General features: G+C 32.9%; 1 protein-coding gene across 1 annotated transcript in view; it reads right to left on the bottom strand.

Moving 5' to 3' along the window:
- ADGRB3 (adhesion G protein-coupled receptor B3) overlaps positions 1-23,762 on the bottom strand; it is a 439,933-nt gene extending 416,171 nt beyond the window's left edge. The window contains exons 1-4 of the mRNA XM_039245799.1: positions 23,753-23,762; positions 22,553-22,663; positions 16,435-16,596; positions 10,130-10,294 (exon numbers count right to left, since the gene is read on the bottom strand). Of these exons, the coding sequence (XP_039101730.1) occupies positions 10,130-10,294; positions 16,435-16,596; positions 22,553-22,663; positions 23,753-23,762 (448 nt within the window). The remainder of the gene's footprint in view (positions 1-10,129; positions 10,295-16,434; positions 16,597-22,552; positions 22,664-23,752) is intronic.
- Positions 23,763-26,027: the final 2,265 nt, after the last annotated feature.

Here is a 26,027-nt window from a genome sequence, read left to right as displayed (position 1 = left end):
AGATGATTTCAACCTGATTGAGTGCTGAGTGACTAGAAGAAAGGAATATGTGATGCCCTTGAGAATTCTGGCTTGAGGTAAACTTGTAGTTATCTTTATTTTTTTAAATGAATGTAACAGTTACAGTCTCACTGGCAAAGAAGAGAGGATAAGTCTTTCCAGCTAAGAAGATGTGGAGTCAGGTATGGGCAAGTCAAATGTGGAAATCAGAGAGAAGATAATTTGGCAGGGTGTTGTATTATCGGTGAGGAATAAGAAAAGACCTTGCTGAAAAGAGATTAGGAAAAATGAGAATATTTGTGAAGTGTTTTGCTCAATAGGCTTTTCCTGAAAGAAGACTGTGCATCACAGTCTTTTTTTTTTTTACTAATATTATTTATTAGTAAATAATAAATAAATAACATTTTAAATTCATACATTTATAGTATTAGTCCTTTCTGCCAATGTACACATTTTGTTTTGATTGAAGTTCAAGAATCGGTTAACATTAAACTTTTGAGGGACTTTTTGAGGTTCCACACTACCAAACACATCAACAAAACATATATTTTAGATAGGTACGGTTTTGCTTATAAAGTTAGTTACAGAAAAGAAATAGCAATGAAACTGAAATCATATCAAGTGGATCTTTTCCATGTTCAATTTTACACTGAAAACTAGTTCCTTTTACTGAACATTAGGTGCACCATTATGAAAGATCTTATTTGGCCATATAACTGAGACAAAAGAGGAAAACCCAATATTCTTTTAGAATGTTAAGTCAAAGTTACTGGGAAAATTGAGAAGTTAGAACCAGAGAGATATGTCAATTTAATTTAAAGCATTAGAAAACAGACATACATATGAAAGAATTTCTTTTAATGCCTAATGTAAGGGACATTATTTCATTTTTTTTCAGTTTGGCATCTTTAAAGTTAGAAAATAAATCATTTTATTGTTTCTTTTTAGGGACATGAGACTCAAGACCTTTCAGGAAATGGCAGAGTTATTTCACCAAATTGGAAAAAGTCAAGGATCTTGAGAGGTGTAAATTAAGAGTTTTGTGTTAGAAATTTAGCCATTTCCAAGAAGGACATATGTATTATATTTTAGGTATAAATGTCAAGATATTTAAAAATAAACCATTCATTATATGATCTATTTTATATTTATTTTTATAATCACTTTTCTAAGTACTACAAGAAATGAAGGGGCGGCTTTTTTGTTTTTATCTGATGCTTTGCCGAGAATCCTTCATCCCTGCATTCAGGTTTGCTTTCCACTTGATTGAGTATGGAGGCAGCAAAAAAAAAAAAAAAAAAAAAAATGACCCTTTTCTCCACCTTCCACCTGCCTATGCCACAGACTTGCAGCATCTGTAAGAGATAAACTCCAGAATCATTGCAAATCCGCAAACTTGAAAATACTTCAAAGCTTTCTTTCTAAAACTGTGTTCCCATTGAAAGATGATTAACATCTTATCATTCGGTCAGAAGAGAGTTCTCAATAATTAGGGAAAATGTAAACACTCTAAACCTCTTCTTGGGGCCCTCCAACACACTCATAGGCAAAGGAATACAAAGAAGGTTCACTGTGACTCTGCCAGACTCTGGGAAAACTGTGGTGATCAAGACCCACCAAGCTCTGCTCTCATGAAACATATAGTCTGAGAGGGGAGTGAAGACAGATGATAAACAGGTAAATAAATGCATGGACAAGGGAGTTTCAGCCAGAAGTGTTATAGAGACAATGTGATGAAAGACAACAACGTGATAGGGTATGCTCAGCCATGCCTCTAAGAAAAATAAAACAAAACAAAAAACACATTCGAACTGAGTCCTGAGTCATTAACAGGAGCCAGAAATGTGAAGATCTGTGAAAATTTTACACAGGTGCCAAGTCCTGAGGCCAAGAAAATTTTGTGTACTCCAGAAAAGAGAAAAGGCTGGGGCTTCTGGGGATCACAAAAAGGGGGAATGGCTGACTGGGCGGACTCAACAGTATGCGAAGCCAAGTCTGTGGGGCCCTCTAGCCCTTGTGACCAAGTAAGGTCAGAAGCCATGAGAGGATTTTAAAATAGAGACGTGATGTGATATAATTTATACTATAACGTTGTGATGAGAATGAACTGTACAGGGGCAAGCTTCAGTGTTGTGAGGTGGTGGGGACTATGCTGCAGCCCGGACAGAGGGGAAAGTAGTTTAGATTATGGTGCCATCAGTAGAGACAGAAAGAAGTGGATGAACTTGGATGCTGTCTAGATGTAGAGCAGATAGGCTGGCAGTGGAGTATAGTATAGGCAGACAGAGAATCCAGGTGGACTTTTAGATTTCTGACTTACCAAAACAAGTAAATGGTGGACCCTTATGCTGAACTGAATTAGACTAGGATTCAAATGTGTCAGGGTGTATATAGCCCTGATATCAAAATGTCTATCTTGAATATGTTGAATTTGTGATGCCATTATAATCATAATGCAGGGAGTCATATATTACATTAACACTGTTTAAAATTAAGCCTCCAAAATATATTTGAAATGTAATCATCCCTCCTCTCTTTTCCTTTTTTTGGAACATTATTTGGTAAATATTGGATTAAATTACATAATTTCTTCTATAATATGCAGCTCGTTTAAGAATTAACACCTTCTTAGGCTTTTTCTGTTTCTCTTCATTTCTATCAGAAGCATTTGAAATTGTATTTTTTTTGTAGTGTTATTTTTCAATTTAGAGATTTCAAATGCCTATTACTATGAACCATCCTACAAAGGTGACTAAGAAAAGAGAATAATAATAAAAAAAAAAAAAAGAAAAGAGAATAATAAGGCTGTGTTTTGAAGCTGGGAGAGTGCTGAGAGATCAGTCTGTCTTACCATCATGCAGTGTGCTTCCTTATACAACAATGTCACCCCGGGGACAGTTAAAGTTTCGCTTCAGCAATGTGATACATTACTACATTTTCTGGACCCAGAATAATTAAAATTGCAAACTCTAAATTGCTAGATTCCTGGGGTTTACTTCATTATATGAACTTCTTCCTGCCATATATAGACAGCTACTATTGTGTTCACCTGGAAGAAAATCCTGTCTCCCACAAACAGAGGCCAAATTAAATTCTGTGATACATTTTAATGAAAATACTGTGTTTCAATGTATTTTCACATCTTTACCAATAACTGCTGACAAATTAGAATAGGTTGGAGAACAATAACCACAAGATCAAGCCATGATTATTTTGGAAAACAAAAATATCATTTTGGCAACTGTCTGGGGTTCATTATTGCTGATTGATAAAGTTAGGTATACTTGGGGAGAAGAATTCTATCTTGTGGTATAAGGCTATCTGATTTACTGATGGCAAATTTGGAAAACTCAGATTTTTACTGAGTTGGGAGTTATCTAGGGAACTGGAAAGACCCCTTAAGGGTATAAGATTGAAATGTGACAAGCCTACCTCTTGCTTTGGGCATAGGCTGGAGAGCATAAACCTGGTTCCAATTTGCCATTTTCAGATAAATCACAAACGGAGAAAAACCACCATGAAGTACCATCTAAAAAATTAAAATTGGGTTCGCCTGGGTGGCACAGTCAGTTAAGTGTCCAACTTCCGCTCAGGTCATGATCTCGCAGTTCCTGGATTGGAGCTCTGCATCCGGCTCTGTGCTGACAGCTCAGAGCCTGGAACCTGCTTTGGATTCTGTCTCCCTCTCTCTCTCTCTGCCCCTTCCCTGCTCATGCTCTGTCTCTCTCTGTCTCTCAAAAATATATAAACGTTAAAAAAATTAAAATTGAAAATAGAAGCAAGTTATCATGGTAAGGTCAATAAGAATAAACAGATAGTTGGGAAATAAATTAAGACAAAGTTTACATGAGAAAAAAAATCTTAAATAATAAAAGAAAGCAAGCCAGGATTAATAAAGATACAATTTTTAAAAGTCTCTTAAGCTAACACTGAAAGATCGCTAGAAAAATGCTAAAAATCTGATATGACACAAAATGAACTCAAAAGCCATACAACAGACTAGAAGGTTAAGAAGACAAAAATGCAAATTAAAGAACAGGTTAATGAGATAGCATTTGAACTTCAAATTTTAACATTCTCATGCAGAGACAACCAGGAACTTTTTAACCAAGGTCAGGCAAATGTTTAGCATCTTCCCACTGACTGTCCTCACTGAAAGGATTCCCTGCAGAGGAACTGTGGGCAGATCACCCCCTCACAGATGCTAAGGAATCAAACTTTAGGTCAACAATAGACTGAAGCCTCTTGCTGTAGATAACAGAGATACTTGGGTCCAGCTGTGTTTCTGAGGACTTAACCTTGGGTGATTCTTTCATTCTTCTTAGGGTTTGCAAAAGAATTTGAATATATCTGAAATATGAAAATACAACCTGACAGGATCTCTCTGAAAGGTTCTGGATTCATAGGAATGCATTTCTCAAATGCAGGACTTATCAACCAGTGTGACACAGCCCAGCTGCACAGACTGGAATGAGCCCTTATATAGGTACTTCTCCCTAGTATGAACTAGGCAGAAGTAATCTGTATGGGGCCAAGGTCAGGTCACTACAAAATGTGTCACTTTGGCATGTTGATTATTTTAAATAAAAGTTACTTAAGAACCAACTAATGCAAAAGAGTACTATGCCCCTCCCCTTGTCTCTAGAAAGTATAAAGTAAATCTTCTATGTGAACCTCCCTACACTAGGTACCCTCCCTACACTAGGAGGTAAAGAGACACCCTTACCACCAGAAATAGGAGCTGTAGAGCCTAGAAGGCTAGATAAATACTTCTTTGTTACTTTTTTCTAATGTACTACCCCAGTCCAAATTCTGTTTAGAATTCTTTATTAACTGAAGCTCCCAAACTTAAATTTTCTTTGTCATGTCAATTCCTCACAAGTTTATTGTCTCTGTCTAAAAAGTATAAAAACTGCCTGCCTTGGTCATTTCTTTAGGACTTGATTTCATTATTGGGCCTCTGTGTACATGTAATAAAACTTTGGATTTTTAATCTTAAACCAGCCGGAAGACCTTGAAGGTTAGAAGGGAAAATGTAAAGTCCTCCTCTATAAATCTCTTTGAGTCTGTGATTAAGGCTGTCCATAAGAAACAAAAACTATCACAATGTCTTGAATTTACTTCACCTATTTCTTTTAAATCATTTACTTTTAAAGTAATACTATCATAAAAATCATCATAAATATCCTCCACTTTAAATTGTTTTATACTTTTCAAGATTCTATCAACTAACTTTAATCATTTAACAATCCTCTAATACAGCGGGGTAATGAATGCTGGCTCCATTTTACAAATAAGAGAAGATGAATACATTGCTTAAGTAAATATTTATAATTAAAGATTGGGATTGAATCTTAATCCATGTCTTATGAATTCCAGACCACTGTGTTTACCACTGAATCATTTAATTCAATGTACTTATATATATTTCAGCCTATAAATGAAAACTAATTTGTCAATAATTCTTTCATTTCTTTTAGTCTTCAATCTGTCAATTATTACTTATACCCTCCTCTTTATTATTTGGACTTTACTACACGAATTAAATCAAAATGAGAACTGTCAAAACTGAAACAAAGAAGACCAAACCTGACATCTTCAACTACTGACAGAGGGAAATATTTTAAATATTACTCCAAAGTAATATAGTATAAAGAAAATAACTATAAACCTTGAGGCTTTGGACTAAGAATTTAAGATTTTATTTTTCCCTAAAAACTTAATTTTGGAGAAGGCTATAATTTTATTTTGGACATATACATCTATATAATTTTAATGGAGAGCCTACCTAGAAAATATGAACATTTCATCAAGTCTAACACTTTTCTTTCTCCATTTGAATAATAATAAAAATCAAAAACATTAAAAACAGAAGCATGTAAAGTGATTAAATCACACTAGTGGGGGAATCACCAACAAGGTGACATCCAGTAACTGTTCTGACACTTACAGCTAGACTAGCAGCTTGCTTGGTGCTCATAGCGAGTCTGTGTTATCTCCTATTGGATCTAAAATCAGTACAGAGAACATTAACAGTAGACAAGGTCACTCTGAGACTGTGATAACGTGAGATAAAATGAAACATGGTCACAGTGCAAACCACAAAGTTTTAGAGACTCTCTTCTCTCAGCTAATATTACTGACTACCACTTCTTCACCAATTACAGGAAGCTTTCCTTCCTCCTGGATTACTTGTTAAGATACCCAATAATAGAATCCCCTTCCTCTTCCTGATATTCTAAAATCCAGAGTAAAGTCCCACGTCCTAAAACCTTCCTTGAAATCATCTCAAACAGGCCCAAACCCTTAAGAAGTCTTTCTAAGTCCCTCTAACTGACATGACTCACAATTCCCTATGTTAATTTTCCTTCAATGCCAAGACTAACAAGTTCAACTTGTCCAAGTACAAGTGTCATCCAAATGGACTTTGACTATATATAGGGCACTGACATAATAATAATTCTGATACTTATACACCATTTGTTGTTTACCAAGTTAGCTCCTTTACAGCATCTCACAAAGTCCTCTCACAGTGCTGTGAAGTGGGTGTACTATTGTTCCCATTTTACAGACGAAGACGAAGAGACTAAAATCCGGGGAATAACACAGATATTAAAAGGTGACACCTAAATTTAAATATGTGTTCTCTTGTGAAAGTCTAAGTTCTACTACATTACATCAATGTATTATTAAATAGACCCAGACGATGTCCTATAATTTTTAGGGGCAATGAAAACTAAAAGTTTAGATATGTCTATATCAAGAAAATCCATTCAATAGTAATGTATTGGATACAGCCGGTACAAAGTTGCAGAGACATAGATAGGCAATGAAAGCAAATTTCCTCATATACACTAATGAGTACTACTCTGAATTTGATGCTCAATTAGGGACTGCAATGAAAAATCAGAGAAAAGAAAAAAAAACATAGGTTACACAGCCAGAAGTTCTAAGTTTTGTCAGATAAGAGAAATAGACCAAAGACCATTGGACATACACGTACATACACATACCCTTCCATAATATCACATTTAATTATTAGTATAGATGTGAAAAGGAGGGAAAATGGGGTCACATTATTTTATAGCCAATGAATGAGTCATAGTGAATCCCTTTTGTTGCTCTATGCCTCTTGCTTACCTCCCTCCGCTAACATTAGTATCTGTTCTTAGACATCATACACAAGTCAGTAACTGGTAACTCACAATAGGATATGTCATATCTACCTATTCCTTTCTTTCTTCTCTCCCTATATGGATCCCAGGCAGATAGTTTTCCCTCACCTCAAAAGAAGTGGGAGAAAGTTGGACATTGACTATGGAGAGTACCTGAGGAAAATAGGATGTCATTCCCTTTTAAGCTGATATCAAAATTTGCATAAATGAAATATAATTCATTACTTGATGTGAACAATACACATCATAGTATCTACTTCATTATAGTGCTTATATGTATTTCTTAAAAATATGATGCTGGAATGCTGTTGTGACATGATCCCACACAAATATCACTGCCAATTACCACAAGACACATGGTCAGATTTTAGAGAGATGGTGAGCAGAGACCCAATTTGTCATTTCAATTGTTTCTTTTGTTCTCTTCTGGTCTTTACCTGACAACTGGTCTAGCCAAGGGGAACCAGATGTAGGTCTTGGCCCACTTTCTTCATTCCTGATACACTACCTATAATCACAGTCTATAATCACCTTTCATTGAAGTGGAGTATTTATATGTGTTTTTCAGAACTGCATTCAACTTTTCACATGCTTATGTCTGTATCCTCTGAAGAGGTCTATATCCTCTGAAGAGATTGCAAATTTCTTGAGATTATTCTTCTCAGTAATATCTTGCATCTTGTCAACACTTGATGATGCTTTTATATATAGTGAAGGCACCTAAGTTTAGCTATAAGACAGTTCTAAGGAGCTTACAAGCGTTTGTGCCAAATAAGTCTTACATATTTCAAAGGCCTAATGTCAAAATTTTCAGTAGAGTATAAAATCTTTTTTTCTAATCATAGCCATTAAAATTCCCTTTGAAATAGTAAGGAAACTGGGATACAACATGGTAAGAGTTTTACATCTTTTAAGATATAACTAAATTGAAGAATAGAAATAATAGGAATCAGAAACAACACATAATAAATTTATTAAGTACCCAATATGGATCCATAATGCTAACCTATAAGAGAATATGAGCTAGGCCAGATTTACAAAAATATAAGCATAACTTCCAAAATTTAAAAACCTTCTCAAAAGAAAGACCTAATTAGAGTGATTCCAATGACAGAATAATACTGCTAAAACTCAACTAGCTTGAAAACACATGTGGTTACTACTTCAGTGATAAAGCAACAACTAAATCCACTTAAAAATTATGTTTTCATATCTGATTTCTAAAAACTTAGCATCCCTATTTACTGACTCCCAAATATTTTACTTCTAGAAAAGTTCATGGAAAGTAGACTATAGGAAACATGGTTGATAACATTTTAACTGATTAGTGTCATTTTTTCTTACTACCTCTAGGGTTAGCTGGGGTAAAAAATGTAATAAAAACTAATATATTAAAAAATATTCTATAGTTAGCTATTATTTTTCATTTGCCCACATTACCTTTTTTTCCACATTCATGGACAAATAGCAATGAGTTATAATTGACTCTCTGTAAATGTCATAGCTCAGCAGTTTAAAAAAATATCTAATTTGTATAAGCTGGCCCAAATCTTTAGAAAAATGGCAGTTTGTAAATATATTTGTGTGTGTCCAAATGCTTGTCTGTATGTTTATAGAGAGATAGCAATAACAGAACTGACTTCAAAAATAGATTTTCTGGGAGTGATCTGCAGAGGATCATAATTTTGACTCCTTAATATTCATAATTACATACACATTGACTTGTATGAGTTATATTAATAATTTATAGAGTTCATAAAATTCTAGGAGTAAAAATAACTATTACATCTTTAAATGTATATTCCTCATATAGGAATCTAAAACTATTTCTCTGTAGTCAAAGGGAACAAGTAAACTTATTAGATGACTTGTATATCTACATTTTGGGTGGCTTTTCACAGTTCAAGATGTTTTAGATACTTAAAATTTCCAGAGGAACTAAATCATTGCCTCATGACATAGGATATTATCTTGGAGAATTGAGAGTACAAATGGGACTGAATGTGAGCTAAATAATATGTCTGGAGCAAGTATGTTGCTTTCAGGCAGAATGGCCCAATTGAGAAGTCTCTGAAAGAGTAGATGAATGGTTATTTACATTGGTCTTTGCCATTCTTCTTAGCCTTTGCCATTTGCTACTCATGTCTATCTCTTTTTGTAGGATAGTCCTGGGAGATTCTATCATTTCTTTGTGTGTATTTTCTCTCATAAATTGCAAGCTCCTTGAACTGAAGATCAGTCTTTTATTTATTTTGTAGTTTTATAACACATAATAAATATATTACAGGATTCTAAAGACTTCTCTCTGTAATTATGGGTGAAATTACCAAGTTCAGATAAAATAGCATTGGAACATTTTAAACTAAAGAAAAATTTAAGATAAGAAATATACTGTATAAACAGCCTATGTACTTTTCATAATCATATGAAGTTATATGTCATTTATGAGCTAACCATCTTATGCATCCAGCAGTGAATCTATAAAGTCTGATTTCCTAGCAAGTATGTATCACTTCTATACATGATCAGTGGTACATCCCCACTCCTTAATTGAATGAGTGTGAGACAATAACATCAAAAGGATTGCCTCTAGGACAGTCTCTCCAGTTGTAGTATCAAGACAATAGCTAATCTCAAATCTTTGGGACTCTTATATAATTTTCTGAGAGGGGAGGACCAAGTATAGATAAAATCTTAGTGGAAACAATTAATATACATATCTATAGAAACCAAATAAAAGGGAGCTTTGGTGCTCAGTTGAGGAAATATTATAAACCATTGCATATGAGTAAATCAAGGAAAGTACTTCGTTTTAAGCAAGAAACAGTAACCAAAGGGCACATTTTCCAGTGTGACTGAATAAAGGTTGTATTTTTAATATTTCATATGTATACCAAGGCCCATATACAAAACACACAACTATAAAGTTCACTAAATGCAGAAAATAGGCTCACCTGGGCACAGAGCAATATTACAGGGCTTATGATGTGTTTCAGGTCCTTCACACGGCCTTCCTCCATACTGAGGAGGTGTGCACGACCTTGTTCTTGTTCTTTGGCCTCGACCACATGTAAATGAACATAAACTCCATGGTGACCACTCCTCCCAAACTCCATGTACTGTAATAAAGCAAAGAAGCTTCAACAACAAAAGCAGAGAGATAAAGTCATAACAATTTTTATCTTAATTATTAAGAAAAAACATCATCTAACAGATAAGCATGAAAATATTTTAAAAGTACAGTTGACTTAACATTCTTATTTGCCAAAAAATGCAAAGAGTAATTCAAAAATTTATTAAAATAATGGAAAATTGTATGGCTTTTTCCTTTATCTGAACAGTTATTTATGTCATAAAATTTAAATAATTTAGTTTTGAATGGAAATGCACCTCTCTCCTTCATGGTAGAATAGTCATGAGTTATTTTTAAATAAATGTAATATAAACTTACAAGATAGTATAGAAAACTAAATTTCTTATAATATGATCTTCTAGAGTTGAGTTTGCATTTAAATATGTAAGGCCAACTTAATTCTTCCAACAATTATAAAATTTCAGTATTAATGATCTTGATGGTGTCAAAAAATGAAAAATCTGAAAAATTAATGTTATGCATTTTAACATCACATTTAGAAAATACATGTATTTTTGCATTTAAAAATGTGTGTGCTTAAAGTCACTGTCTTTGAATAAGAGGGAAATTGTAAAAACTGTATCTATTCACATAAGTCTCCTCTTTACCCTCTTTTAAAGTGAGTGACAAATATGAAGATCTCTTTCTTCTTCCAATAATTTGATGTACTGGAAATCTTCCTAATAAATAAAAATTTCTAGAGAAAGCAAATGATCTACTTAGGATTATTCCTAACATAATTATACATATACCAATACTTCAATTATGCCATTACAATATATTCAAACTAATCAGAAATATGAACATAATTTGTGCTCCTCCATAATAGCCACTGTGAATCAATATTGGCATCTTTTGCATAAAGTTTATTAGATTTCACAGTTTAGATCCTTTCTTTGCCACAGTCTCCTCTCAATTTTCAATATTTGTGAAAATACAATATTATAAAAATATTACTGTGGGTAATATAAATAAACACTCTGTGGATAATACAAATAAAAAGAATCTGGGCATAATGTGCTCTTTGGTTCAAAAGCTCTTGTCTTGATGTTGGTCCTACCATGCTCTTAGAAATTCATCAGCAGAGATGTTTGGTCTGACACCCACTAGAATAAGGAAGAGAAATAGAAATTTACAATGGTTGGGGGCGCCTGGGTGGCTTAGTCGGTTAAGCGTCCGACTTTCACTCAGGTCATGATCTCGCGGCTCGTGGGTTCGAGCCCCGCGTCGGGCTCTGTGCTGACTGGCAGCTCAGAGCCTGGAGCCTGTTTCAGAGTCTGTGATTCCCTCTCTCTCTGACCCTCCCCTGCTCACGCTGTCTCTCTCTCTCTCTCTCTCCTAGAAATGAATAAGACATTAAAAAAATTAAAAAAAAAAAAGAAATTTACAGTGGTTGATAAAAAGATGTTCATTTTCTCCTCAACATTGGTAGGGGTAAGCAGAATCCATATAAAGTGTCAGGGGTGTTATGCAAGTAAATATAGTATATCTAGAATCTTTTGCATGAATATTTTGACCAAGTTGTTACTTTTAAAGCACATATATGAAATCTTAATTATGAGGCACCCCATTCTCTTCTACCTATGCTATTGAGTTGCCCTAATGGGTTGTGAAAATATATTCAAGTATTGTAAGAGTTAGCCAAATGTGGGTAATACTCTGTGAAAAATTATTCAAGTTTCTGTGAAAGTTATTGGAAAACATATTTTGAAAATAACACATAGAAAAAAGAGTAAGAGAGTGAAAGAAATTAATATGTTTACATTTTCTCATTTAAGTTTGGAAAACCAAAGCTACTGTGTATCCATTGGTATAAGAATAACTAATGAATCTATAAGAAAAAACTCCAAGAAATAACTCTAAGAAAAAAAAATACACATATCCATATATTTACATATAGGTATATATGATCAATGATAGCAAAATATTTTCAAAATATTGCATCTGAATGTATTTTGCCATATAAAACAGATCTTTAATTGATTTTGCATTTATTTTTAATTACCAATATTTCTCCATTTAAAAACAATCTTCTCTTCCTCTATTATCTATAAAGTGTTAATAGACTATTGTATTCATATTGTTGGTTCTGTTCATTTTCCCCTCAATCAAATCACACTGTTCTGTATTCATTGAACAACCCAGGAAAAAAAAGCTGCTATATTGGCAGATTTCTCTCTATTAATCTCAAAGAAATGTTAATTAATCTTGACAGTTTAAATCATGAACCTGGAATCCTTTGTAAAGTATGTCACTCCCTACTTTTGAACACTCTTTATTGTTCCATGGTGAAACTTCATGACTCCTCCATCACTTAAGAAAATCAAAAAATACTTTTTTCATTTGAAAAGGAAACAAAATTATTAATAATTTTAGTAATTATTGAATTAGTAGGAAATTATAACAGATATAATTTTATAGATGCTATTTATTAGATTTATGTTAAAGAATAAAGATATTTTTATTTTAGTGGCAAATTGTTATATAGATTTCTTTTACCTTTCAGTAAAGAATGAAAATCTGTAAATAATCTAGTCCATTTGAAAAATGTGCCAAGAAACGTAAACTAATCCATTTTTATAGTTTTCTTCTTTCTTTAAACATTAGCTATAGTATCACATCCCTACGCTATGTTATCTAAAGATGAAATGAGGAATATACCGTATACAAATTATATTACTACTGGATTTTGAAATAAGTGTACAAATTACCTTAAAGTTTACATTGGGATATACAACAAGACTTTTTTTCTTAAGAAATATATAGATGTGGATACTGTGACATTTAGAGAAAAGAATAGCCCAAAGAAACTTCTAAAGGATTCGAAAACATATGGAGTAGACCAAGTGGCTCTCAACCAGAGGCAATTTTGCCTCCCAGAGGACATTTTGCAATGTCTAGAGACATTTTTGATTTTCACAGCTCAGGGCAAGGAGGAATATTACTGGCATCCAAGAATGCTCAGGCCAGCCTCCCACAACAAAGATCTATCCATGTCAAAATGTCAACAGTACCGAGGTTGAGAAACCCTGGAAGAGATCATAAAACTGTAAGTCAGAAACCAGGACAGTGAATTCACAATTCAATGTAGCTCTCTACTTCCTCAATTTACTGTCTTTCCACCTCTATCATTTTCTGCTCTAAGTCATAATTTTTGAAGAGGCTGTAATGTCAAAGCAACAATTTGCAAAAGGTTGGACCTCTTAGGATACATATTAGAAGTAACACATTATTATTTAATTTAACTAAGAAAACCCTTTTGAAATTAGAATAATATCAGTGAAAGACAACTAATTTATAACTCTATTGATTAGGCTTTAGTAGTGCAAATAAATATGAGCTCAAATTATATCATTAAATACATTTTATGGAAAGTGGCTTTGACATTCATTTGATCCTTGTGTCATTTTCATCAATTAAATGCCAAACACACTTGAATATCCACAGTGTAACAACTAGGTTATTGATTTCTGAGCTAATTTTCTTTTTGGAAATTTAAAGCATTATTTTAGAAAGATATTTACCCTGGTTAGATACTATTTAAGTTTTTAAATTCACTTTTGGTTACTGTTTTTATAATATATTATGTCCAAAAATGTACACATTTACCAGCATGGCAAGTGACTGAACAAATATTTAACACAAAATATTTCATAACAAATACAGTAACCATCCAAAAGATATCCCAATTTTGTACAGTGAAATACTTATTCTACATTTTTAAAATAATTAAGTTATTACATTATTCTTCAGTTTTAGAAAATTAAAAAGAAATCAGCAAAACTCTCCATTCTCTTAAAGTCGACACATAAACTAAAACAATGGTTAAAAGATACATTATTTCTTATCATCAGTCCTATTTAACCAAATTTAAAAAGACAAACCTATAGTTTATGAAGGTGAAGAGGGGAACTAATAATTAGTACGTATTTCTTCAGTAGGAATAGTGGTAGGAGGTTTAAGAAATTGAGGAACAACATTAAAATCAGAATATTATTCAGTTTTCTAACCATGAAACATTGAGTGAAAGGGAGAGCATTCTGGTCCCACTACAGATGCTCTCCTTGCCGAGTGAAGAAATTAATCAGCGGTCTCTGGCAGAAGGATTGGGGTTTCCATATGTCAACCATATGAATTGCATAATGAGTGGCTGGAGAGTAAGCACTGAATGGAGAATGGTAGAGAACATTTTAGCACCCTCTCAGACTTCCACTTGGGTATACATTTGCCATTAGACTCTATCCTTGTATACTGAAGGGAGGTTGACTTTTCAAAAGGATGCTGATAAGATAAATGTAAATATCAAGCACAGCTTAATTCTCTATTGACAATTTTCTCATTGCTCAGGAAAGGAAATTTGATCCTGGAACCCGGGCCTGCTTTAAGTGTGAGACAATGCACTATACCCACACCCACCTAAAAATCCACAAACGTTTCCTCATGAGGCCATTTTATGTATAAAATTTAGAAATTTTATAATTCCTAAAACCTCCAGCTCTTGGAGGTTTTCCTTCTCTCCACTAACAGACCTAGAGTCTTTGTTTGCTCTCTCCATTTTTGTCATCTTTTGTCATTAACATCCCCTTCTGTGACCTCCGTAAGCATTTTTCCCTCTGAATTTTCTTTTCATTTGATGTTCCTTCTTATCTAGCTTAATTCCTACTGACTCTCATTGATTTCTCTCATTTTCAGAGGGAGTTATTGCTGTTTCCTGCTACTTCAGTCTTCCCTTACTGATAGTTCGCTGCCCTGTTTAGCTTTAACTTCTACCTTCATGTGCTGCTTTGAATCTTCTAATTTCATTATAGAAGGATTTCCCAACTCAGTGCATCCTCTCCTCCACATTCTGCCCACCACTTCCTTTCCCTTTTGTTTCTTCCAGATTGTCTTTCCTTTTATTGTGATAAAAAATACATAACAGAAAATTTATCATCCAAACTATTTTTAAGGGTACAATTCAGTACTGTTAAATATATCCCCATTGTTGTAAAACAGAGCTCCAGAACTTACTCATTTTGCAAATCAAAACCCTGTACCCATTAAACAATAACTCCTCCAGACCGTCTTTTAATGGGTTGCCCTTGCTTATTCAGCTGGGAAACTAAGGTTATCCCTGCCCTTCCCCCATGCCACCCACTCTCTACTCTTGCCTTTAGCAACTGCAAAATCAGCCATCTCTGGAAATGGGATTCATCTGAAAATTTTTACAGCTGAAGAGCTGCTACTGCAGAGCCAATCCCTTTCTTTATGCCCACCTCCTTTTGGACGCCTACAGAAAGGCTCTGAATGCAAGTCTAGGGTCAGCTGCAGTGGTTGATAGTTTTACCACCCTTCCACCAAATACTTGAATATATAAACTTGGAGATTCACAATATCATGTACTTTGGACTTCTTGAAAGAAAGCCCAAATTCCTTTTACTACTTACTGTTACATGAAAGTTAGTAATTTGAGAAGGCAAAATGCCTATGGGATTTGCATGTAGGTCTCAAATGAGAACAAAATGTTGATGCAACATGGAAAATCTCACCCTACGTGGGTAAGCTACCGTGTTGTGTGTCATTTAGCATTAAAGATTTTTTCCCCCATCGATGACTTTAAAATTTACAATGCAGTGGATGGCTCTGTCATCAGACAACCAACCGAGTGAAATAAATGAACAGAAAGTCCTTTGGTCAGGGGAACTATTTTCTCTGATAGGGTCAGATAAGTGATAGGAAAGCAGCTGGCAGCTTTAAAGATTATATCAACCACTGCCTTTAGCAATGGGTACATATCACATTTCCAGTATGCCTGTAAGTCACATTTTCTTCAAACATTTGATTGGACATTTTTACCACCCAAAATAAGGAAAGCTATTATAACCTTAAAACATTTTTAGAAGCAGATAGATAAATTTCAAGTTTCTAGCTGTTGTGAGTAGGAGAGTCACTTATGTAATTTCTTGACTGCTCTGAAAGCATAAATAATTACACTTATAACAAAACTTCACAATTGAAAAAGAATTAAACTTATCCACTCTAATTAAAATGTCTATACCCAGTTCATATGAAAATAACAAATCTTTCCAAATGCGTAGCATGACACAATTCAATAACATCCACAGTTGTAGTTGCTGCTAACACTACCTGGACAGAGGGCAGTGTTATTGCAAACCCTTGATTCTCTTAATGGGCCGCTGCAGTGTGTCCCGTAAGGTGATACACAAGTTCTGGTTCGCACCTGCGACCCTTGACCACAAGTAACTGAGCATGTGCTCCACTGGGACCACTCTTCCACACCAGATTCACCTGTGTGCAAGACAACAGATAAACATGAAATACTGTTTTGAACAGTCATCTACTAAGCATCACACCATGATACTACGACATGAAAGAATAATTTAAATGTAAAAATATGACATGACATCAAAAGGTACAAGAAAACATTTCAGAGCAAAATAAATTTAAAGAGAGATACATATTACACTGATGCAAGGTCCAAGTTTGCTATAACCTTTTTAGCAAAGCTACTCTTCACAAAGACACTGTGCCATGGGTACTATGAAGGGACCAGTCAGCATTTTACAAGAATGATTGTTGAAGGAATTCTCTTCAAGCCAATCTAAAGCTTTGTACTTTGGATGGGAGAGGGAGCAAAATGTATTGCTAAACTTACTCTGGCTTTGGTGCACAGAAATATATTGATGTATTCTTCCCTAATCCTTTATTGCATAGTCTCCTTTCTAATGCTGGATGAGGTGGAGGCCTGGGAGTCTGGGCATATCTAATTTTTATTGTGTTAAACACTGACATTTATGTATAATTTATTCACAGTGCTATTCTTACTTTTTTCATCCTGTGACAGCTATATTTTTTGTGATAATTTGTTTTAAAAGCCTTCTGCTCACAATTTCTCTCATGATCTAGAATAGAGGAGTGAGTTTTACTCAAAATTAAGGAATATTTCTCTGGGATTAACATTAATTTATTCAACATAGGGCCCTAAAAAGCCAAGGAATGTTTGAATTAATTACTTTTCTTGGAATAAATATCACACTAAAATTATGTCTAGTTTCCATTATTATCTAAAGTCATGTCCCAAAAGGACGTAAAGTCAAGAATTTCTAAGACCATCACAGTGGGCTTTTGATTCTATTCAGGCATCATGTTCAGGATAGATTCTTAACACTGATTTGAAAACTTGCAGTTGCTTTTCCCCAAATACAAAATTAGGGCATTTACCTGCTAGCAGGAGCTATTTAAATTAATTATTTAGTTGTGGGAAGTGTTTCTGAATACTTTGTATCACTGATTATACAAACCAAGGGGCAATTTATACTTTACAAATTCTGTTTAGAATTTGCCTTTGGAATAGAATTAAAAAATATAATATAATAATCTATTTGTCCATCTTTTCTTTCTTTTTTTCTTTCTTGTTTTGAAGGGTTAGTAAATTATTAGAAATTACTTGCAGTGCTACTCAAGACAGCGGGACCATAGACTGGTACTCCAGGACAGAAGGAAGTTGAACAAGAATGTAACTCAACTTGATTTCTTCACTGAGAATTTCTTTTTTTCCAAACAAAAACAAAACGTCAGCTAAAATTAAACATGTGCTTGGTAATGTAGTTGAATTTACATCCTGGTATATACTTTTTATTTCCACAGAGGCCCATAAAAACTAGTTCACAGATAAGCACAGGTCCACCAACCACACTTTGGGTAGCACCATTATGAGGATTTGTTCTTATATTGATCTGCATTATGCACCCAGAGGCATAGATTTTAATGCATTTATGACTAGATATATATAATAAGGGCACGGACAGTGGTTAACTGGGATGATGTATTACATTAAATGGGACTTATTTTTGGTGTTGGATCAATGTTTGTCCTGAAAGTACTCTATAGATTACCCTTGACTGTTTCAGTCTTTTTTGCCATCACCAATTTATATATAACTACTTCTTAGAAACGTTACTGGATGACCATTTGAATAATATTTAAAGACATGACTCATAATAGTCTCATTTACAATAAAGAATACTCTGAAGATAAAAAATCATTCTAGACCCCAAAAATATAGCAATGGTTAAAAAATATCCACACATATATGTATATATGAACATATATATTTAGCAAAGAAAAATTTCCATGTAGTTAGGAAAAATATAAGGCAAAGCTTTTTCTTTTGATAGTTCAACTCGTGTTGCGATGACAGTAAGTATAAATATTGGGGTTATATGTTATTAATTAAAAGCTAGAAAACCTTGATCAATGTGAATTTTATAAGTAAAATGAAAAAGGTTATGGATAAAATTAGTTAGATTTTTCCACAAAAGCAGTCCTCCTCTTACCCTTGCATTGCTATTATGGCATTAAAAATGTTTTTATTAAACTGAGCAAATGTTTTTGATACTGATGTATCAAGATCTACTTTTAAATGTATTTCTGTACAAGTATTTAAAAATCTAGGTTCCTTCTGAATGTACACTATAATGATGTTGAACAGGCTAAGCGGTGATGTGTAGAATGTAAGAGATTGATAATTAGTGCTAAGAACTGGCCTTCTTCACTCACGCAAATTGATGGTTCATTTTGTTGATCAAAAACAAAATAAATAAATGAATAAAGTCTATACTGGCTTTTAAATTATGAATCAAATTTTGCCACTTAATTACCAGCCTACCTACCAAAATGACCTCATTATATCTCATATCATATAGTTTCAAGTGACATTTCCACTAAATAGTTAGGACTTCCATGCTGCCACTTCTTTATTACAAAAGGTGTGAAGACTATTCCAGTCAAGCACATTGGATCACTGTGAGAAATAGCTCATATACTTAAAAAAAAAGATATATAAATTTTTTAAACTGACATTAAAATAGTAAAGTATAATACAAAGTATACTATTTTTAATATGTGTGTCTTTGGAGATAGCACAAACTAATCTAGCTCCTTAACTTGTAGCAGAGAAGGCACATTAAACACCATGTAGAATGCTTCAGTATCTAAGGCACTATTAAGGCTTTTTATCCTGACACAAATTATAAAAGGGACTGGAAAAGCATTGTAATTAAAGTCAGAAGATCTGTGTTTGATGGAAAACTACTGAATATTAGCTCTGTGACCTTGAGACAGTCACTTTATTTCTCTGAAACTCTGAATAAAATGAGCAATAGATCTACTTCAAAATGTATTTGTGAGGTGTAGATGAGATAATGTATATGAGTGCATTTTAAATTATAAACAAAATATTAATATAAAATTTTCTAGTATGTTAAAATCATACTAGAAACATCTTTTAATTTTATATTTCTCTTTTAGATAACATGCTATAATATATATTACTAATATAAGTTATTTTCCCCACTGGGAATACAGGACCACTTTTCTAAACATGTTTGTAAGATCATTGGATGACTATGATGTTAAAAAGTCTCAGAAAGTAAAATTAAATTGTCATAAGCCATCTTATTGGCATCTAACTTAGATGTCTATATTAAATATTTGTATCTTATCACTTCATTTCCCTTGAATGAAATATATATTGTGATAAGTATAAATTGTGTCCTATTTGAGCATTGTTCATTTATATTTAAACTAGCCTATCTCAGTTATTGGACTGACCAAAATGATCCAGATATTTTGATCAGTAATGCTATATTCCCAAATGTTACTCTTTTAAAAATGATTTCCATTCATGTTATTACTTTATAGAAAGCTAGCTTTTCAGAAACAGGGTTTACTGATCATATTGGTTGAAGAGGCCAGGTTATTCATTTTGAGATATAATTCTTAACTCTAAAGACTTAGAGGATTTGTTTTGTTTTCCCTCATGACTAATATAAAATACTTTATATTGTGTTTCATCATTCAATTTTACCTTTATTGCATTTTCCTTCATTCTCACATTAATGTCTGTAACTGTTTATGATTATTTATATGTAACACACATAAATTTCCTGTTTTGAGAGACAAATAGGAAAGTTTTACCAAAAAACTTCTCAATTTTCTAAGATTTGACTGTGTGACACTTAGTTGTATGTATTCAGACTAACTACCTTAACACCTAAAGGAAGCATAGCTTAGAAAATATTTAAGGCAAATAAACAGCTCCTCTCTTCTTAACTTTTTAATTGCCTCATATCAAATTACATATTTTTAAAACTATTTAAAATAATACAGTTTTCTAGTCTTTTATCAGTGTTGTAGTAATTTAAATTTAAATTTAAACCTATACCATTTATGGTTTAAAATAAAATCATAAAGATTTATTTTGCACCAATTCAAGGAAAGTCAATATTTTCAGAACTTTTAATTTTGGAGTTCATTGCCTTTTCTGAATTATTGTTAACAATATAAGGAAGTGGTTTTAATGCTCCTCATAAATCTATTTGACAAGTGTTTCCTCTACTTTACCAAATCATGTGTTAATATGTTTTAGGTATGAAACAATGCTATAAAAAAACCAGTTAAATGAAAACAGGATTTAGTAATTTCTTCCTAAGAAAACATAATGTTCCTTGTGATTTGAATTTGTGAAAGAGGTTGTGGTTGAAAACTGAATTCTCTTGGTTGATGTCATAGGCAAATCCAAAAACTGAATTTCTATAAAATGCCCTAGCCAAATTGCAGAATATGTATGCATTAGCTAATTTTACTACATTACTGGAAATTTAAAACACTGGTTCTCCATTTCACATCCAAATGACCCCACTTTTAAGTAATTTCAGTGAGCCAATGACTGTTGCTTCTTTTGCAGAAAGAAAGTCTCTACTCTTGCAGCAATGCCCCGGTGAGATGGCACCTAAAGGAGGCTGAATAGTTAAACCATGCCCTAAGCTTCTATTTGAAGTCAAATATTCCCTAATCTCTGGTCAGCGGCTGGGACTGCTTCGCTCCATGTAAGGGAGAAAAATACGTTTAATAATTTGAAAATTTACCTGACCCTGGCAATGCACCTTCGGACCTGTACAAGCAAATAGTAAAAATATGTCACCTTTTGTTAAATTAGAAGCTGCACCAGAAGCAATCCGGGTAAGCAAGTTTCCTTCATTTCTGGATCTAGATCAACATATATATTTAAAAAGCTAAAAATATGTCCTTAAGGTAGAATTTATTGTAAACATTCTTCCTGTTCTGAAGAACTCTTTGACCTACTTGTAATAAGGTGTTAAACTCTACTACTCACCACCAATTACCAAAGAGCACAATCCATTAAGAATGTTTGCATTTTTTAAGTTGTAGATTCAAATCTAGTGATCGGAATTAATATCTTAAGAAAATATAAACTAAAGGAAATACTCATTCTTCAAGAGAATTTCATCAAAATCAGTCAAGGTCATGTCAAAAAGCTGATCAAGTACTCGAAACTTCTGTATTAATGGTAAAACAGATCATCCAGATTGGAGTGAATAAAACTTTATAAAGACATAGATAAAACTGTTAGTTTGCATTTCCTGAAATAAAGGTGACAGCTGAAAATGTTCATAACACATTTTAAATACATTTTCATCTAAGAGTGTACTACATGCAATGTAAACAGATGAAATTAAAGCCCATTTATTATGATGAACCAACATATTAATGTATTTACTTGTGTATATATATGTTTTTCTTTTTTTTTGAGGGAGTTATTTGAAAAAAATCTAATTAGTTTAGACTTAAAAATTTTACAAACCAGAACGTGATCTTTGTTGATAATTAGTTGGAGTATATTATAGCTTACTAATAAAGATTGTCATTTTTTTATTATTTAGCTTATATAACAAAACTCTCTTTTCAAATAAAAGAAATCTGAAAAAAGTTTCTAACTTCCATACATTTTAACAATTAATATTTATATGATGCATGACATTTTAAAAATCCAACATCTTATTGTTAAACTAAATTTCATCATTTAAGGTCCTATTTAAATTCTAATTCTGAAAAGTCCTATAACAATCAATTATTGATGAAATAACTGTTGACTTTCTTTAAAAGTTGAATGATACATTTAAGTAGTTAATTAACATAAGTAAATAATAATATGTAAATCCTAAATGTCCCATAGTAAAAGCAAAATAAATCTTACACATATTTTTTGGTGCTTTTCAACTCACAGCTACTTCATTTATGGACTTTAACTGGTGACAAAAAAAATGGCTCAAAAAAATATCAGCTCCAAAAACTGACAAATGTGCAGCAAAAGATTATGAAAACATGCAGTGGTTTCATTAAATTAACAACAATAAATAGAAAAATGTAACTAACGTATTACCAGTTTGTGCCATAAATTTAGCAGCATCAGCTTGTTCCTGAGGGACCCTTTTTTCATGAACAGATCGAGGTCGCTGACTTTTAATTGTATGATCTCCCATCATTCCAAATTCTAAAGACAGAATAAAGGTATATGAAAGCTTGTGTGTAGACATTTCTCACAATTACATTACTGTCTCATGCAATATGTTCCTACACATACCTAGAAGTTACTGATTAAATTTACAATTCTAAATTTGCTAGGCTGATCTACTTGGAATATTTCTGAACTCAAGTAAAAAAAATCTATAAACAAGAACAAGGTTTCAAGAAACAATAATAACAGTCAATAAAGTGAAACATCAGGTTTTAAGTCAGCTTAATTAACAAATAGTGTACTTTTTTCTGACAATGTTTTCAAGCAATACATCGGAAAAAATACAACCACAGTGTTAACTGTTGTTTTTCAGAGATAGAATCCTGACTGTATAACAGCTGCTGCTTTGCTGAATAGTAATCACCCCCACAAGTTTTTCAGCACTTTTCTTGAGGAATGAATAATCCGTAACCTAGCTTTCCTAAGGTAAATATTCACTTAATGGAGTGTTTTTCCAAAGATGGGGTTGCCCTTGGTTTCCTTAAAAGCTCATACATACGTGGTGGCTAAAGAAATTCTCATTCTCTCCTGTCCTGCCCCAAGTAGTTGTTCATCCCTTTTCTAACCACAGGTAGGACAGTGTGTTCTCTTTTAAAAGTTATGTTTAAAAGAAACAGATGACTCCAAGTTTCTGTGATTTAATCCTTTGATATTATACCTCCTAGGAAAGGCAAAAAAAAAAAAAAAAAAATCTAGCCATCAGTGACAATGGGGAAAGAAAAAATAAATTGAACAAAAGAGAGACTCCATAATATATTCTTGAAAAACTCATATGCTTGGAATTCTGCAGGAGTTCCATGCTTCTGGTACAGTTACTGTAAAATAATCTTAATAAAACAAATGCCTAATTTGTGGAATAGTTGTTGATTCTGGCTTAGAGGAGTGTGTAGGGGAAGGGGATTCCTGAGGGGTGAGGGGCAGGTAATCATGGTGTCTCTGTTACATCAAGACAATTTTTGGGCCCTGAAGACCAGGACTTTAATACATGACAAAGATGATTGAGTAAAATGTGTCTTAATGACAGTGCCAGAACTAATATCAAAATTTGGGAGTGTTTAATTTTACCTTCTCCCATCAATCTTTAATCTTCTGGTAAAATGTTACAATTTACTTTGTATAATTTAGCACTGTATTTTGTAAGCACTAATTCTATCAACTTTTTAAATTTTATGGAAGGAGAAAAGGCCAGCACACATTTTTGTCCATCCTGACAAATCCCCATGTAATTATTAAAGTATGGCACTTGACAGATTGATTTGTCAGAAATTCTTTCCAGATATTCTACCCAGGAGTACATCCCATGAGAAATCTGAGAAATCTAAATGTGTGTTTGTTTTTGTCAGTTTAGATAAAATTCAAGGCAGGAAATGGAAATTTTCATAAAATGTCAGTTGGCTTAATCTTGTAAAAATCCATCATTATTTTCCATTACTGCCAACATGCTTTCATTTCATTCATTTATGTATGCAGTATGTGCTGCCTCAGCTGCTTCATTATGCTAATAAGACATATCTAATCGCATATCATTTAATGGTTTGGGAAACTGACTACTTAGAAAGTTTATATCTAGACTCTTATGTACTATCCAGAATTTTAAAGTATTATATGTAATTGAAAATTTTCTGAGTCTGAAACAGCAAAAGAAATTCAGTAGTAATATTTGTTAACGATATGTTTTACCCTGTGTGTGTGTGTGTGTGTGCGCGTGTGCGCGTGCGCGCGTGCGTGCCTGTAACTTAGAACATTGAAGTCAGAGTTTATGTATGCATAAATAAGTTGCAGGCTTTGATGGTCACACTAAGGTAGTTTTGGCATTGGGCAAAGAATACCAAAGAAATTTTTCCATAACTACAAAATCTTTTTTTTTTTTTTTAAATTTCTGTTAGTAAGAAATTTTATTGTGTGCTCTAGTAGAAGAAAACTTTTCAACTCTGGCAGCATGAGAATAGCCTACATTCTAATTTTTGGGAAAAATAGTTAATTTGTTACAGGGACTATAACCTTGAAATTTGAGGTTCTGAGTTTATGTTGGTGGACACTGCTGAAATAAATTTTAAGGTGTCATACTAAATTTTTAATTCTTTCTGGAGTTTGAACACAAGTAAAGTACTTATCTTTAAAGAGAGGTATTAGCATTTATGTGATCTCCTATTATTAGCTGGAATGTGAGTTAAATCTCTCAAACACGGGTATAACACAAATTAAATTTCAATATTCTTCACTGTCGTCACTTTGGTCAATTCTACTCATCATCAATAATCAATGTTATATGAGCATTAGAGTTGATACTTAATAACAGATCGCAGTATTTGAAAACCTTCAATCATCTATGAACGTGACTATATATTTTTGTGTAATCAAAAGTTTCTAATGAAATTTTTGATTATTTCTGTCAATATAATTTATCTGAAAAATTACCTTTAAAAAGTGAGAACTAATATGAGGGCTTGATATAACTAAATTCCCTGTAAGATAAAAGACATACTAACAATTTATTTCTTTTATTCAGGTGGAAAAACAACACTATGGTAGTATTTTTTTAATATTATAGACCTCTTGTTTCAGACCTAAAAGAATCTGAATTTGTAAATGAATAACGTAAATTATTTTCTAACCAAGTGAATTTCTTTTGCCAATGTTTATGTGCCAAAGAAATCTTTGTTTTAGGGTTGTTGTCAATAGTAAGATTTAACAACAAATGTTATGGGTCCATCCATGTCTCACAATGGAATATTTTCAAAACATTTGTAGCCTCTTTTGTGATGATTTTATCTTCTTCACTTCTAGTGAAACTAAAGGCCAGTTGAATCACTCAAACTTAGAAAAATATTAAGCTCTTAATTTTGCTATTATTTTCTTATGTGGTGACTGTGGGTTTAGGTAAACATTTAGCATATTATGCTGTCTGAATAATAAAGTTCTTCATGGGTTGTTGATTTATACTCATATGATTCTGAGTTGGCAAAGATAACATACTACATTAGTTACACAGGAAAAATAGCATAACCAAATAAAAAAGATGATCTGCTTTGTATAAGCAATGAAAAGCAAGTTATGAAATCAAATGAAGTAATGTATAGCATAACATTGTGTATGTACATATGGTACATGGCTTATGAAAATACAGGGTTATTTCCTATATCTTTATATTGATGGTATCAATGAAGTGGTGGGTAAATAACTGTATGCATGTATAAAACTCAAATGACTATAGATGATTTTCATATTTATTCACATTTTCTCATATAATCTTTTAATATTCTTCTTGATAAAAAGCAGAAGTGTCTGGAAGTAATATATACGTAAAGCTACATGAAAGAACAGTTTGGAAAATTCATTG

This window comes from Hyaena hyaena, unplaced genomic scaffold, assembly GCF_003009895.1.
Source record: "Hyaena hyaena isolate Hyena2069 unplaced genomic scaffold, ASM300989v1 scaffold_271, whole genome shotgun sequence".
NCBI classification, from domain to species: Eukaryota; Metazoa; Chordata; class Mammalia; order Carnivora; family Hyaenidae; genus Hyaena; species Hyaena hyaena.
Note: the sequence above shows the minus strand (reverse complement) of the source record. Positions and strands in the feature narration are given on the sequence as shown.